The following is a 16,983-nucleotide window of genomic DNA, read 5'->3' as shown; positions in this document are numbered from 1 at the left end:
ATAGTACACCTGACGCCATATTGTCTGTGTGCTACTGCAGAGATGACCAGGACCTACATCTCTGCTGAATTGACCTGGTCAAGGCCTACAATACTATTAAGAGGCCAGGGCTGGGTTGTTCTTCACACATTCGGGGGTCCCTGACCCTCTGCTCACAATTATTCAGAACCTTCAAAATGCTGGACAGGACCGGGTATAGCTTCGTTGCTGGGAGAGCCATTTCCCTTTCACCTTGGAGTGTGACAGTGATGAGCTCTGGCTCCTACGCTATTTTGCCACGTGGTTGAAGAAACTTTTGCGCTGCTGTATTAGACTTTAAATCGAGTTACAGATACAATGGGAGGCTGGCGGATGCCCGGGTGTGGTAATTTCTGTTACTCACTGAAGAGTTGGAGGCTCTGCTCCCCATAAAGAGGTGGGGCCTCGACATCAGTGCACCAGAATGAATATAACACCTGCCTGGGTACTCACTTATTAAAACACTCCACCCCGTAAACCCTCTACGAGTGGCTTCATGAGGAATTTTCCAACTTGGGAAGTGTATTTTTGGCCAGCACCTGCTTGGCACGCAGCGTAGGCTTCGCTCCCAATCATTTGGCCGGCGGGTTATCTTTTCATCAACGCCGCATGGAAACTGCCTGATCTGTTGCTCCACACTCATTCAACCACACTCATGCCCTATCTTGTCTACGCCTGCAGAGCATGGACCCCTTTACAGGAACACCTGTGCCAGCTTGAAATATTCCTTCGTTCTGGGTTGCTACTGATACATCCAGAATTTCGGCAGACCACATTTTGTGAGGTCACCGATCATTGAAAGATATGGACATTGTTCCATCAGTGAGTTACTCTAGCAGGCGAGGATGATTTGGCTCGGTCATGTAGCTCACGTGCTCATCCACAGAATGCCCAAGCAGCTGTTGTCTTGCTGGATATAGGCAGCTATATTGGTGGTGCAGCATGAGAAATGAATTGGGCTGACGTAAGAAAGGAGCAGATTTTCCAATAATTGATATAAATGATGTCAAGGGTTGGTCTCTGTATACTCGTGAAGGACGCTTTCTGGGCAGTTCAATGCAGCCACCCTCCAGCAACGGCAAAAGGACAGAGAAACAACCCTTACAATAATATAATTAACCCATAACACCCCCCGAGCTCCTGCTTGCGAGTCTACAACACTCGTATATATGGCTTCCAAGTGTACCAAAACCTTGCAGCAAACACTGTGGATAACGTCACCGCCACTTAGCGGAGAATGACGGCTGTTGTAATTGTTGTTGAGGTGGAAAACACTCTGGGCTTGTTTCTGGTTGCGAATAATGCGCATGCTATTGCCTCTTGCAGGTGAGCATCACGATCATCGAGGCTCGTCAGCTGATGGGTCTCAACATGGACCCGGTGGTGTGCGTCGAGGTCGGGGAGGAGAAGAAGTACACCAGCATGAAGGAGTCCACCAATTGCCCCTATTACAATGAGGTGACTGCGGGAGACCTGCGTGCGTGAACTCAGTGGGGGAAGGTTGAGGGGGGGGGCGCTTTTCAGTAGGCGAGATAAGATTATTTGTTCCACACTGGGAGGCGAGCCAGGCGTGTAATTATTGAATGAGAAATGACATGCGCGGAGGAAAATGTTTGCCTGCATTCTCGCACAAGAGGCAAACGAGGCATGGGAATGCATTCAGCAGAGATGGAAGTTAGATATATAAGAGCAAGATACATTCAGATGAGCTAGAGATGAGAGATATAGAGAGGAGATGGAAGATAGATCAATAGAAGCAAGATATATTCAGATGAGCGTGAGGTGAGAAATATAGAGAGGAGCGAGATGCACCGTATAAAACGAAAGATGAGGGATATTCATAAGCGATAGAAAATATGCAAGCGATGCATTCGGAAGAGATATACGACACGAGATATATAAATGAAATGCGACGTAAGATACAAGAGAGAGACAATGAAGAGATATTCAGAAGGGAAAGAAGAGAGGCATGAGAAAGATGTATTCAGAAGAGATATTAGGCAATGGAGCGCCATATATTAAGTAGAGATGTAAAAACAAAATAGCAGAGATATATTGAGATAAAAGTACACTGGTACAGTATCTCACAATGTTCCCACCCCTCACTGAATCCCACTGCTTCTGTGTCACGTGACTCCAAAAGGCGATATTGAGCCGGACAGTTCCTTTAGTTGTTTCACACAGTTGTGTGATTTAATAAAGTTAACCAAATCAATTTAATATAAAAGCTATTCAGGGACATTCTAATAGTATGAGTAATGCCAGAGACCAGATTAGACAAGCCCGTGGATTATAGTTTTGACAGCTCTACCCTCGGGTGTTAAGAATTCACTCTTAAGCATCCCAAGGCTGTGTGTGTGTGTTCTGGTTTTATGAGCCTTGGGAATCACCACTCAATTATCACAGAATTGTGCCTTTCATTGTGTTACTTCTCAGTTGCCAGCAAAGTGATCCAAACTAGAATAAACGAATTAAGACTTAAATATTGTATAACTACTTTTGAACTTGCAATGTATTTTGCAACTACTATTAGCCTTCAATGTTTTTTTTATGTTGTTTATCCAACATTGTAGGTTCGAGATCTGGCCACGCGCATGTTTTTTTAATTGGATCAACTGATTAGGATGAGGTCCAATTCTATTCTAATTGTGTGCAACCCTATCTACCTCATCACAATCCGCCTGATCACCTGAGCCTATCCAATCACATTAACAGCACGTGGATCATATTCAATCTGATCCCATCCAACGCGGTGTTACACCTTTACCGGGTACTCACCACTAGCATGATGCAGTGGAGGTGGCAGCAATTCTGATGGCTGTGTTTGCAGCGTATTTTGTTTACTACTGATCTCAAACTCTATTATCCCTGGATTTATCAAAATGCACCAGTCTTTTAAATCCAAATATCTAAGTTGTCTTTCATAATATTTCTCATGTGTAAGTGCCATTGGCTATGTCCTTGTGAAATGCAATTAAGTTTTATTATATTCGTTGTATCTTCGTTTTGTCATGCCGCTGATAAACTGTCAAGAGGTGATAATGACTTAAAGCTTTCGTGACTGCAGGAATTAATATTCTTTGGTCTTTCGGTAAAGTCACGTAGATAGGTTCAAAGAAATTAACAAAAAATTATAAAAAAAAAACGACGTTTCGATCGCAACACAAGCAATCGTCATCCGGAGAAAAAAATAGCGGGACAGCTGCTGAGGCAGGATGTTTTAAAGGGTTGAAATGGGTGTAGCCCAAGGGTCATAAGCGAAGTGGGCGGGGCTAGTGACGTCAAGTGAGAAATGTGCATGTCAATGTAAGATCGGAGAGCTACCTCCACGACGACAAAGCTGGGGAGGTGGCCATTGTATTGTGAGAGATTAGCATGTCAATGTAAGATGGCTGTGTTAGTGAGACATTTAACCTGTTAATGTAAAGACATTTAACCTGTTAATGTAAAACCAGAGAGTCGAAAATAACTACTAACATCGGAAGGTAGGATGGAAACATCACAGCCAGTTATGGTTAATAACGTCCTTCCAATGATTGCTCAGTTTGTACCCATCTTCTCGGTTGAAATTGTGTCTGTGTCTATATATATGGATGGCTTCATGAACGAATCTTTGTTGATAGTCAGTGGGCTTGCAAAGTACCTTTGTCTTAGAGAAATCAGTTTTGTGTGAGCCCATCGCATTAAAACAATGATCAGCCACGGCCGGGGTATTGGTCCTACCGTGTTTCAAATGTGCCTTATGTTCACGAACACAGTCCGAGACATGTCGCTTAGTTTCCCAAATGTAACTACTGCCGCAGACACAGCTTAGTTTGTAGACGCCGGGGTATTGTATGTCAGGGATCACATCCTTCACAGATGGGATCAGATCACGAATTTTATGTACTGTGTTAAATCGAACCTGGATTTTGTGTTTGCTCAAGATTTTGGAAATATGTTTAGTGACCCCTGCTATTTATGGCAAGGTGCTGGTTTTGATTGGGCCCTCAGATGGTTCTTTTCCAACGGTTTGGGTGATAGCTTTATGGATTGTGTGGTCTGAATATCCATTCATCTTGAGAGCTTGGTGTCCGTGTCCAGTTCACTGGCTATGTGATGACGATCAGAAATACATAGAGCTCTATGGTGTAGAGCTTTGATGAGGGAATTCTTCTGGGATGGATGGTGGTGGGAGTCAGGTTTTAGGTAGGCATCCGTATGGGTGGCTTTCCTGTAGACAGAGTGTCTCATTGAGCCATCTGGTCTGTATTGGATTAAAACATCCAAGAATGGTAACTTGCCATCCTTTTCCACCTCCATGGTGAATTTGATAGCTGGGTGTATGGAATTGATGTGGGTGAAGAATTGGTTCAGAGCTGGTCGGCCATGTGGCTAGATGACGAACGTGTCATCTACGTACCTCTTCCACAAAGACGGACGTAGAGTAGATACCTGGATGGCATCTGTCTCAAATTTTTCCATGAAAACATTGGCTACAACTGGAGACAAGTGAGAACCCATTGGGGTACCTTCAACTTGTTTGTAGCATTTTACATTCCAGGTGAAGTAAGTGTTGGTGAGGCAGTGTCTCACCAGGACCGGTACATCAGCATTCAGTCCTTGTTGGACCAAATCTTCAATGATTGCAGTGGTGTCAATCACAGGAACTTTGGTAAACAAATAGACCACATGAAAAATAACAAGCAAATCACCTGGAGATACTGAGATCTCCTTAATTAACGATACCAAGTGAGCTGAGTTGAGTACAGCTGAGGTGGTCTTACCAGTGAATGGTTGTAAGGTCTCAGAGAGAAATCGGGCCAGTTTGTAGGTGGGTGAGTCAATGGTGGAGACGATAGGACGAAGGGGTGTACCTTCTTTACGTATTTTTGGTAAGCCATACAATCTGGGTGGTCTAGCAGCAGAGGATTTTAAGTAAAACTGGTTGGTTGGATCAAAGATGTCGAATCAGTGATGATACTGTTGGTTTTCATAACGAGGTGGTTGGTGGGATCTCTTTTAATTTTGGAATAGCTATCATCATTAAGTTGGTCCTGAATTTTGTTTTTGAATGTGGTTTTGTCCATGATGACTGTTGCATTGCCCTTGTAGGCTGAGAGGATGACAATGTCATCTCTCTTTTTTAATTGAGAAAGCTCAAAGCGCTCATCTTTACTGATGTTGATAATAGGTGTCTTAGCATTTTTGAGGATTGCAGCTATTTCCGATTTTTTTTGTTATTTTCTTTGAACCTATCTACGTGACTTTACCGAAAGACCAAAGAATAGGTGATAATGACTTTTAAAAATATTCTTCATTTTTTTCACGAGTTCCATTCTGTCTTCTTAAATAGGTGATATTGCAGAATGAGATCTACCTCCTGACCCAGTATTATTGTTTGAGATCAGTCATAATACTATGTACCAAAAATATATTTAACGCATGCACATAATTCATCACACCTACAATGCACAATCTCATCAGATGCCAAGCGAAATTGCGGTGATCGATGTTCTCCAATTAATTTTCGATGCATTTTCTTTTCAGTATTTCGTATTTGATTTCCACGTGCCTCCTGAAGTCCTGTTTGACAAGATTGTCAAGCTCTCCGTAAGTGATTAATCGGATTAAAAACCGTGCATGAACAGTTGTGTGCTGCGGACCAACGCAATTTCTGGTTAGGGCAACTGCATGTTTAGCTGCTGCATCAATGTTGAATGCGTCAAATACTGGACCACATTTTGATTGATCATGTAATTAAAATTACAAGCCGGAGATCATTAAAGCCACTTTCCTTCATATGACATGACAGTATGGACTAAAAGCTGTGCTCCAGCAATTCCATATACATCGAAAGAGGGGCAGGGAGAGAATGCAATCTCTATTGTAATATTTAACCGTTTTCATATTGCGAATGCTATTTCGGTGAATACAACTACAAAATTGAAATTCTCAAAGCCATGAAGTATACGGCATGTAACATCATTATTCAATGAAAATAATTTTATCTACATGGGCACGTGTGAAAAATCAAGCATCTACTCTAACACAGCATGGCTCTTTGAAGGGAAGAATTTAATATATACAGGAAATATGCATTCAAAGTGTTCACACTGATTATAGTTATCTGCTACAATCCCCTCCATATAACTCAAACTAGCTCTATGATTTTACATCAAATGGCAAAATGTCCAGCGGTGCTCACGCGCAGATCCACTGAAGCGAAGGTGACATTTCGATTGTGTCCGTGGCAGGTCATTCACTCACGGAACATTCTGCGCAGCGGCACGCTGGTGGGCATGTTCAAGCTGGACGTGGGCACCGTGTACACCCAGCCAGGTACACCCCCCCTCACACCCCCCCCTCCCCTCGTAACCCCCCTAACAACCCCCCCTCACACCGCCCCTTGCGAGGCCCCTCCTTGCAACCCCCCCCCCTCACACCCTCCCTCACAACCCCCCGCTGACACCCCCCTTCACACCCCCCCTCATAACCCCCCTCACAACCCCCCCTCACACCCCCGCTTGCGACCCCCCCTCGCAACCCCCCATCACACCCCCCTCGCAACCCAATCTCACATCCCCCCCCTCATCGTAACTCGCCCTCGCACCCCTCTCACAACCCCCCTCGCACCCCCCCTCACAACTCCCCCCTGGCACCTCCCTCCACAATCCCCCTCACAACTCCCCTCGACCCCCCCCCTCACAACCCCCCCCCCCACAACCCCCCTCGCACCCCCCCCTACAACCCCCCTCGCACCCCCCCCCCTCACAACTCCCCCCTGGCACCTCCCTCCACAATCCCCCTCACAACCCCCCCCACAACCCCCCTTGCTCCCCCCCCTCACAACCCCCCCCCCACAACCCCGCTCGCACCCCCCCCTCACAACTCCCCCCTGGCACCTCCCTCCACAATCCCCCTCACAACCCCCCCCACAACCCCCCTTGCTCCCCCCCCCCTCACAACCCCCCCCCCTACAACCCCCCTCGCACCCCCCCCTCACAACTCCCCCCTGGCACCTCCCTCCACAATCCCCCTCACAACCCCCCCCACAACCCCCCTCGCCCCCCCCCCCCTCACAACCCCCCCCCCCTCACAACCCCCCCCCCCCCTCCGCACCCTGCGTGCTTCCTCTGAGCTCAACTCGCACAACTCCTTTGCTTGACCCTGGCGGAGGCTCTTGAGGTCCATGCGTCTTGGGATTAGACAGCACAACTATCGTCGTCGTTGTTGTTGTTGTTCTTCTAGGTGACAGAATTATTAGCCAATGAATAGAATACCCCCTAGAGAGTATTTTGCCTACGCTTCCAAACTGGCTAGACTCTTTCGAAAAGGTGGCGGATACCCCTGCGTGATGTACCGATTGGCTGACTGTGGTGTGCCCATGTATACTGCTTGGTGGAAACCGGGGAGGAATTTATGAAACAAACGTTCCAACTATTTCAGTTGTTGCACCAAAATATGCAATTGAACCAGCAACCTTTGAATTGGATGTCCGGTGTGCTAACCATGACACCGTAATATCAAGAGAAACGACCAGGTGTTGCCGACGCTTGCTCGTAGTCCAGGTAAATAGAAATCAGGTAGGTGTGCCACGCACAAACAAGGGGCCGTAGTGTGTGTGTGTGACTCCACTGGGCAGTGCGGGGTTCATACATGGGCCATTCGAGAGCCAGTTAGTTCACAAACTAATTTTGCTGCATTGCCAAGTGTTCTCTAAATGTACGTGTGGATTTTGGCTGTGTGCTTTAGATACCTTCATCTTGGGGAAGGAAACAAAATGTGTATCAAACTCAATCTATGTGATAAATAATCCTTTCCAACAAAAAAAAAAACACTGGGCCTCGAGACAGAGACGGGGTGCTGAACCAATAAAGATTGTTCACGTGGTGATTTAAGAGCCGACCAGTTTAAAATGGTCACTTGATGTCACGTGCTTTAGACTGGCACGTTTGCAGGTAGTTAGTCTGAGTTAGAGCAAACTGGCAATGTAGATTTAGGTAAGATCGTACTTTTCTCTGTGGACATTCATAATGTAGTGTAATGGGAGCCCTGGCGTGCACTGCTGAGTGAATGAAGAGAGCTGCAGTGCCCAATGCTCTAGGGAGCAAGGCGTTAGCGAGGACACTTATATTGCACGGCAGTCATGCAAGCGAAATTATTTATACACACACACACTGCCATAATTTCACACTTCTGGAGGTCTATTTAATAACTCATTAAAATTATCTTTTAGAAGATGTACTGTATTTGAGAAGAAGAAGAAACTACAACGCAAAATAAAAAAAAACTAATGGGAGTGAATTGGCGGTGGTGCGCAAGCACAATGTGTGTTTCTGTTACGAGGCAGAGTTCATTACGAGTGTTGTGGTGGTGTTCATTTATTGCTTTGGCACTAATGCTCACACAATCTCTCCTTTCCTTATTTGCCCGTTAGGGTGCAAAATGCTCAATAATTCACGTTTGTTGTTTTCAAGGGGGCACGCCTCTTAAGGGTCTGTACATTTTCCTGTGAAACTGAGGCCACTTTGGGCTTTAGAGAGAAATCCCGTCAAAAAATGTACCGGTTTGCTTGACGGAATTGAAACATGCATGACAGTCGCTAACACGCAGAGTCACAGCACAGGACATAGACGCGGAGATTAAATGGAGGGGGGACCCTGGACAGCCGGTAAATATGAACAGAGTTTAACGGCATTCTCAGCAGTTGGCTTTTACACCAAAAGTTACATATTGCGAGGAGGGAGTGATCCAAGAAAACTGAGATTTTCCTTTTCCGCACGCCTATTAAGTGGGACCCTATTGCACATTTGATATTATTCTGAGTTAAATTTGTAGTAGTTAGAGATCGCCAGACATAGGGGTACGTACGAGAGCAAATTGAGCTTTGGAAGCACGCGTAGGCAAAAGACGAATTGAGACTGAAGCTGGCATCGGTGTGACTGCTGGAGGTCAAGTGAAAGTCACACTCGGCGCGCTGCCACCATCGCTGGGTGGTGCTGACGCTGCCGATCCTGAGCGAGCAGTTGAGATTCCCCAGCGGTGGTCTCTATGCAGGACAGCCACGGTTGACTTGCACGCATCTTATAATGAATAATAATGAGTGCCTTTTGGTACGTGTGCCTTAGAACACAAATGCGATTTGTGCAATGGCTCACAGACGGATAGTCTGCCAGTAGGGGGTGATCTGGCTGTGTGGTTTTACCCAATTATGTAATTGGCAGGTCATGCTCCACATTGGGCAAATTTAATCATGATGCCAGCACACATGGCCTACTATTTTAATAATAAGAGAAATGTATTGTCGCTGAGACGTGGACGACACATTATTTTAATACGCCCACTATATTAACCAGGGCGGCAATATGATGAAACTGCGAAACTCATGGCCTAGCGGTAGCACATTAACTCTTGTCACCACCGGTTGTGCTCATGTCACCAGTGCTGGAGGAATAATAAAGGGATTCAAGCCTGCGACCAATTTGATGTCACAATGGAACGGTGGGAAGCCATGCTACCTTGCTAAGCTACAGCCCAGCTGGCACTGGCCTTCCAGACGTCTTCAGAATGGTATTGAGGAGAAGGAAACGTTGAAGGCAAAGTCTTTCGGTGCTGAAACAAACCCTAGGCAGTGTCATTTCCACTTGTGGTGGGTTTTTCACAGTCGCAAGGCAAGAGCCAATTTCTCCTTAGGACACCAGTTTTTTACTTCCCATCGTGCAACGGTAAAACGTCACATATCCGATCGTCACATGTACACCCGGAACCATTAACCCGCTCACACCCAGTGTACTATTTGTGCATGGTGTTACTGTAATTTTCTTCAGATGTTTACAAACTAGACCTTTTCACACATCCACCTCTACCTCAGTCACCATCGAGTCAGATGTACGCCCTTGTGCTGTGCGGTACTGATTTAAAAAACACTTTACCCTTTCTGCTAATAATACGGGAGGTGTTAAGTTGTTAAAACACCAAATAGACACCTATTGATGCAAGAGATCGGGAGTTCGATCCCGACCCTGACCCCTGTATATTTGGAGTTTGCGTGTCTCTCTCCCCGTGGTCGTGTAGATTTTCACCGGGTCCTCCGGTTTTTCCCTCCACATTTAGAAACACGCGTAATTGGCTGCTCTATATTGCCACATTATCAACCACTTCGCGTTGAGCAATCATTTGTCATAGCCAGGTCACTTCTGACAAAGAGCTGTATAGCTCAGTGGGCCTTACCTGATGAAATTAAAAAAATGGTTTAATAGTTTGGTTCAAATTTTCCCCACCGTTATTGGTCGTGAGCAAGCATCGAACGCGGGTTGCCGGCTTCGTAGCGCAGCGCACTAACCCGCTGCACTACCGCTGACCCGCCTCCGTCTCACAGAGCACCAGTTCTACCACAAGTGGGCGGTGCTGTCGGACCCGGACGACATCACATCGGGCGTGAAGGGCTACCTGAAGTGCGACATTGCCGTGGTGGGGAAGGGGGACACCATCAAGACGCTGCACAAGTCCAAGGAGTCGGAGGACGAGGACGTGGATGGGTGCGTGCCTCGACGTGGCCACGCGGCATCCAGGCCTCTCTCCCCCGCACCCCAAGCCCGATGAGGGCAGCAGCGCGCCGTGATAGCTGCGTGCATCGCACGTGTCGAGTCTTGAGGGTGGGGAATTCCGGTGCAAAAGCTACGTCGTTGTTACGTTGCCAAAATATTGGACCTCTTTTACATTTCAAATCAATTAGACATTCAAATTTGCGGCCGTTAACTGTTTAAACCTCGCCTGGTTGCAACGAACTCGGTGTGTGGTGCAAATGTTTGTTTAGCATTGGTATTGCTGTGTTGGCTTCCATATGCACGAATTGTAACAATACATTCACGTTAACCTTTAGAAGGCAATGTTTTTTTTTATCGATATATAATCACTAATATACATTCCATTTGTTCAATGTGAATCAAAGAGTGAGTTCTTTCGAAACTCTTGTAGCCATGAGAGCAATGCCGTAACGTCAGAGAATGGCCCCGGGAGGTGATGCCACAGAATTTCCTGAGGGTTCCATTTCAAAAACGCCACTCTGTTGCTCAACAACAATAGCAGACGCCACCCACTTCACGCTCTTCAGAGTGCGATATGTCACATTCGATGTTGCAGATGGATCCGAGGTTAATTTTATATTGTGGTGAATATAGTGGTCCTCTCGTCATTGCAGTATTTCCATTAACCCATGACATAAGATGTATACAAGTTGAAACACATTGATTCTTGTATTGGTGAGTCAAATAATCGATTTGAATTGATGCATCATTACACGGCTGCATGTTAAGATAAAATATTTACTTTTGAACTCTTTAGTACCTTTGATAGGTGTGGGGATAATCACATTCTCAAACAAGAGGAGTTTCCTTCTTGTACTGTATCTTCAAAATCTCTCATTTGGGAGTTATATTGCAAAACCCACGAGGAAACACATAAACATGTTTTACCCGTGCAATTACAACACTGCTCACAATACACTCCAGGGGTTTTACTCCGGTCGTAGCCGCCGTCAGAGTGCCTACAGGATCAAACGCATTTTTGTAGATGCTCATTTCTGTTGGCGATCTCAGCCTCTTGCGTCAACTATACCCGGCGGCGCATCCACCGCCCGTGACAAACCCCGTGTGCGTCGTGGCTTTACATCAAACAGCAACCTCCTGCTGCCGGAGGGCGTCCCTGTGGAGAGGCAGTGGGCCCGCTTCTACGTGCGCATCTACCGCGCAGAGGGCCTCCCCAAGATGAACACCAGCCTCATGGCCAACGTCAAAAAGGCGCTGACGGGCGACGACAAGGACATGGTCGACCCCTACGTCTCTATCTCCTTCGCCGGGCAGAAGGTGCCACTTACATTGACGCTCGAGTGTAGGTTGTGTTCTGTGGTTTTTTTTTGGTTTTCACCTCTCGGATTTTTTTTGCACACGTGGATAATTATCATCATCAATGGCGGCTGTGATCTATCTACTGCTGGATGAAGGCCTTCTCCCAATCCGTCACCACAGCTCACCGTCTCACAATGAGTTGCTTACCTTTTCTCTATTTTGCACTCCTATTGGTTGTTTTATATTCTTTGTTGTTGTAACCTGCTGATCTGTCCCGACTGAACATCTGTAAAAAAACAGCTTCATAGCTCTTCGGACATAAACATTTAGATTCTGAAGTATGGTGCTTGTTTTCAAACGTTCGACTGTTACCAACGTCGTAATCATATTGGCTCAACAACTACATATACGATTTCATATAGCGAAACGCATTCCCCACCCCGCGGATGTTCTCGAGCGAATGCTTCTTTGCGACGACGATCTCTCGGCTTGCTCAGGGCAAGACGTCGGTACAGAAGGGCAGCTGCGAGCCCGTGTGGAACGAGCAGGTCATCTTCACGGAGATGTTTCCGCCGCTCGTACGGCGCATGAAGATCCAGATCCGAGACAGCGACAAGGTCAACGACGTGGCCATCGGCACGCACTTCGTCGACCTGAGGAAGATCGCCAACGAGGGAGACAAGGGTAAAGCGAAGGTCGCCGCTGAGCCGTCGTTGTGAAGCGTAGCTCTCCGATGGCGGTGCGATGCTTCACTCCGCATTTCCTGGGAGCTTCTTTTAGGAAGCTGTCAGACACTCTGCCGAAAAAACAACACGCAGTAAAACCCGAAATCACATCGGAGAGCTGCACAGCATAACCGTGAAAGCCTATGGTTGATTGTGAAACCTCACGATCTTTTTCATGTCCTGAGCGGTGGCCAGATAGCTCGTGGTGCTCATGCACTGCGCCCGTACTATTGAGCCAGCACCACTAAGATCCAGTCTGGGTGGATTCCATTAATGAATAAATAATTGGCTCAAGGTCAGCTCAGACAGATTTTGAGAGTTTCTGATTGAATTGTCATCATTTATTGACATCATGACCATGGCACAATTGAAATATAATCGGTGGTAAAAAATATCAGATAAGAAACTTTAAAAAGTCACCCCCTACACAAGTGGGTGTTAACCTTTTTGCACCGGTGACCACCTCCGGCACAGATCTTGATGGATCCCATTGTAACCGACAGCGTATTATCGCCACGACGCGGAAGTAACAGACCATGGGCCCCTTCACCGATGGCAAACCTCGGGCCCCCTTTTTCCGCAAAACATGGGGCACTTTGTAGGTCCCATGCCATTTCAAAGGACACACAACGAATAATTTTGGCAGCCCCCTGGAGGTGTGCAACCTCCAGACTGAGAGCCTCTACCCTAGACATTAACAGTAGCACCGATGTGTGCGAAAGAGCTGCTGGGTTCCTAGGGTCACGGCATTGCTGGGTTACTTGGGTGTCTCGTTTCCGTGACCGCTCTCGAGCAAGCTAGAGCCGGGCTCTGACCTGTGACCCAGCCACTACATGTCCAAGGAATCATCACGAAAGGATTTCTATAACATTTGCCCGCAGGTTTCCTGCCCACGTTCGGCCCCGCGTGGGTGAACATGTACGGCTCGACGCGGAACTACACCCTGATGGACGAGCACCAGGAGCTCAACGAGGGCCTTGGGGAGGGCGTCTCGTTCCGCGCCCGCCTCCTCATCTCCATCGTCATGGAGTTCCTGGACACCTCCTCGCCCGATGTCACCAGCTCCACCGACATCCAGTCGGAGACCATCCCACCGATCTCTGAGGTGAGGCCCAGACTGATGCGAGATGTCAGTGACGAAGAACGCTACCACATTTTAGCGGTTAGCACGCCGGTCCTGCAATTCAGAAGTCACCGGTGAGAGACATGTGGCCAGTATGGAAGAGTAAGCCAAATACCCACGAGAGGAGGCCTTCTAGAGCTCCCATTAGTGGAGACCCTTCCACCAGCAGTGACACTAGCAAGCAATTATATGGCTGGGTATTTATATTGTACTAGCTTGTTAGCCCGTCCTAGGATGGAAGCTGTAATATTATATATGTAAATTCATGTTTTATCGTGTGATTGTGAATTTTATTAGGAAATGTAGCACATAGATAGCATTATCTTAACTTATTATATGATGAATCCCTGCAGTCACGAAAGCTTTAAATCGAAATTCAGGACTTTAGAAGATTTCCCGGTATACCATATTTTGTGTGACTCTCTTATCACTGTTCAAAAGGTTTCCCCGTAGTTGGCTATCCTTGATGAACACTTAGATCCGCTGAGGATATTTAGATCTAGAGCCACGTACAACTGGCAATGGGAAAATACGGGTCCATTGAGATAAATACCCACATTTTCAAAAGTCTAACCCTGCGACTTGCTGATCATCATCGCATACTCAGGAATTATGGGAATTTGTCGTCGTTTCAGTACGAAAGGAAGAGTGACATCACTTGGAGCTTGGTCGATTTTCGGGATGAAGACGATTTCGCCTCGGTTGCAAAGGCGAATAATCTCTGCGGCTGTATAATTTTTAAAAAGCCGTAACTTCACTTTAGTACTATTTTCAAATCACCTGAAGCTGTTAACTAACAAATGTATCTTCACCGATGGATGCTTGATAGCGAAGAGTGAAGAAAGTAGAGTGCTGATAATGTTTGAAGTAACTTAGCAAATAACGAAGACCAAAGATAAGCATTAGAGTTACCAATAAATGGATCTATACATATATATAAAAAGGAAATTTGTGAATATGTGTGTCTGTTCGAAATGTTTTGCATACTTCCCAACATGCAACAAACTTGAAATTTGGCATGTGGGTAGCTTCCAGATCCAAGGCAAGAATCCAAGTCCCGGGCGAAGCCGGGTAGTAAAGCTAGTCAGAGTATAATTGTATCTTGTCTAAATGTAATGGCAGGGAATATAATAATAATAATGTCATCAAACACTTCACTGCATTTCACCGCAGCACCGCATTAATGGCAGTGGCTGTTGCATGCAACTATTTCATAAAACAACTGACGTAATGTCACAGTAGCACTGTATTTAACGTACGTTCAACGACTTGTAATTTACTGCTCTGATACTTATCTTCCACTTTTGCTTGCTGGGGTTGAAAATAATTGGAATTCGATACAGTGTCTGCAAAGTAGCAGAGAAATGTTTATTGTAGCATAATTTGGAAGCGTAAAGTAGACTTGCCTTTTGTTGGACGTGCCGAAGAAACAAATAAAGGCACCAAATGCACAGTGATGCGGCGTAGAATTATTTATTGCCTTCACTTTCTATAAAGATACGTAAAATCGAAAGCGAATTTGCGTAAAAAAATTATCATAGCCACTCGCGTTAGTCAAAAAATCCAGGCACACATGAATAGTAATGGGGGGGGGGGGGCACGCGCAGGACACACACACACAGCCTTGTTTGGCTCGTTATATTCGTTGCTACGTTGATTTCTTTATTAGCTTTACTTTCCATGAAGAAAGGTCAAAATGAAAGCTAATTTGCATAAATAAATTTTAGTTTCTGCTCCATCTTCTTCACGTGGAGTGACGTCACCCATTCATGATTATTAATGACGGGGGGGGGGGGGTCCATGTGGAGGACCCCCACCTGTTCATGATTATTAATGAGAGGGGCTGGTCGACGTGGAGTGACGTCACGCGTGTTACACACAGACATTCTTGGCTCATTATATTAGTAATTTACCTATCAGTGGCGTACACCAACATCAAGACCACACTGACTTTTTTCCTCGCCTCTGCCCACGATGAATGTTTTCTGCACTCATGAATTATTCCGCTAATTATTCAGTTTATAACTGAAATTCCCTGTCACTCTGCCTGTATGTCTGTTTTCCTGTACACCATCCTACTGTGGCTAATAAGTACACTTATAAGGACACTAGCTACAAGAAGATGGACTCTCAGATAAGAATTGGCTTAGAATATAGATTTTTTTAGGTCTGAAAATTTCACAGACTACGTTCGCAATGTTACACGCTTGCAGCAATGTACCGTGACTAAAACACATTTAATTCCTAATTATTGATCAAAATCGGAATAATAATTGGTAATATAATAACGCAAGATATGGTAACTTGTTTATCTCATTTCTCACACACATAAAACGTGTTTTTTGCGATCCCTTAAAAACCCACATCATTGCGAGCCCCACGGTCTCACGGTACTGTATGACGGTACTCAGGAACTCGTGAGCAGCTTTTCTGGTGCCACAATGCTCAGAAACATATAAGTACAGTGCCACAACATATCTTGATGTGTGGCCCACACGTAGCTCCAAATCCCCCAGATCACCCGGGATGAGCCCGATCTCATTAGACCACGGATGCTAAGCAGGCTTGAGCGTGATTACTGCTTGGATGGTAACAGGTGTTATTGCCTGCGTGGAATGAAAAATATACCATCCAACAATTCTGAGCAACAACGCGATGTGGAAATCCTGTAAAATTAAGCACATTTACTTGTATTTACATTGCGTGTGTTCAAATGTAACCCCGTTAAGGATCTTTACTGTCATATAATTTTACACCGAGAGACGTTGCGTAAATATATTCATCTGTGTTTTTTTGTATGATTCAATGATAATAATAGTTTTAGTTTAAATGTTTAATGATTGCTTTGTTTCTTATCACAGTTTTCCATTAAAGAAGCCGTATCTATTGCATTGTATTTGTGAAATAATAATGACACCACTAGGGTTTCCGCTAGCTGTGTGTGTGCGGAGCGGTAGTGTAGTAGCGGTTAGCATGTTGCGCTACCAACCCAGCGACCTTATAGCCACTAATGCCAACGACAATTTTCTGAACCAGTCCTGGGCCTCCCCTAGGTCAACTCGGCTTCAAATGAGTACCTGGTGCGGTGTGTAAAAACATCGCCACTGGGGAAACAAAGGCGGCCCGGCGTGGTGCTTGCCACCCACCCCCTCGTGTTCAGGCCTTCGTAGGTGCTACTCACTAAACAGCACTTGCCCCAAGAGTCTGTTAAGGCTACACGGTGGATTTTTCTCTTTGTGTGGAGCACGGTCTCCGCGCGGCACGCCACCGCAACGCTGGTGTGGAACGT

At 45.9% G+C, this 16,983-nt stretch overlaps 1 protein-coding gene across 7 annotated transcripts in view; it reads left to right on the top strand.

Moving 5' to 3' along the window:
• OTOF (otoferlin) overlaps positions 1–16,983 on the top strand; it is a 125,382-nt gene that overhangs the window by 68,591 nt on the left and 39,808 nt on the right. For all 7 annotated transcript variants that reach the window (XM_061562499.1, XM_061562497.1, XM_061562498.1 and 4 more), the window contains 7 exons: positions 1,345–1,476; positions 5,548–5,610; positions 6,255–6,339; positions 10,379–10,538; positions 11,678–11,864; positions 12,344–12,530; positions 13,453–13,676. In XM_061562499.1, the coding sequence (XP_061418483.1) occupies positions 1,345–1,476; positions 5,548–5,610; positions 6,255–6,339; positions 10,379–10,538; positions 11,678–11,864; positions 12,344–12,530; positions 13,453–13,676 (1,038 nt within the window). The remainder of the gene's footprint in view (positions 1–1,344; positions 1,477–5,547; positions 5,611–6,254; positions 6,340–10,378; positions 10,539–11,677; positions 11,865–12,343; positions 12,531–13,452; positions 13,677–16,983) is intronic.

This window comes from Lethenteron reissneri, chromosome 29 (assembly GCF_015708825.2).
Source record: "Lethenteron reissneri isolate LAM-NWPU_2019-01 chromosome 29, ASM1570882v1, whole genome shotgun sequence".
NCBI lineage: Eukaryota > Metazoa > Chordata > Hyperoartia > Petromyzontiformes > Petromyzontidae > Lethenteron > Lethenteron reissneri.
Note: the sequence above shows the minus strand (reverse complement) of the source record. Positions and strands in the feature narration are given on the sequence as shown.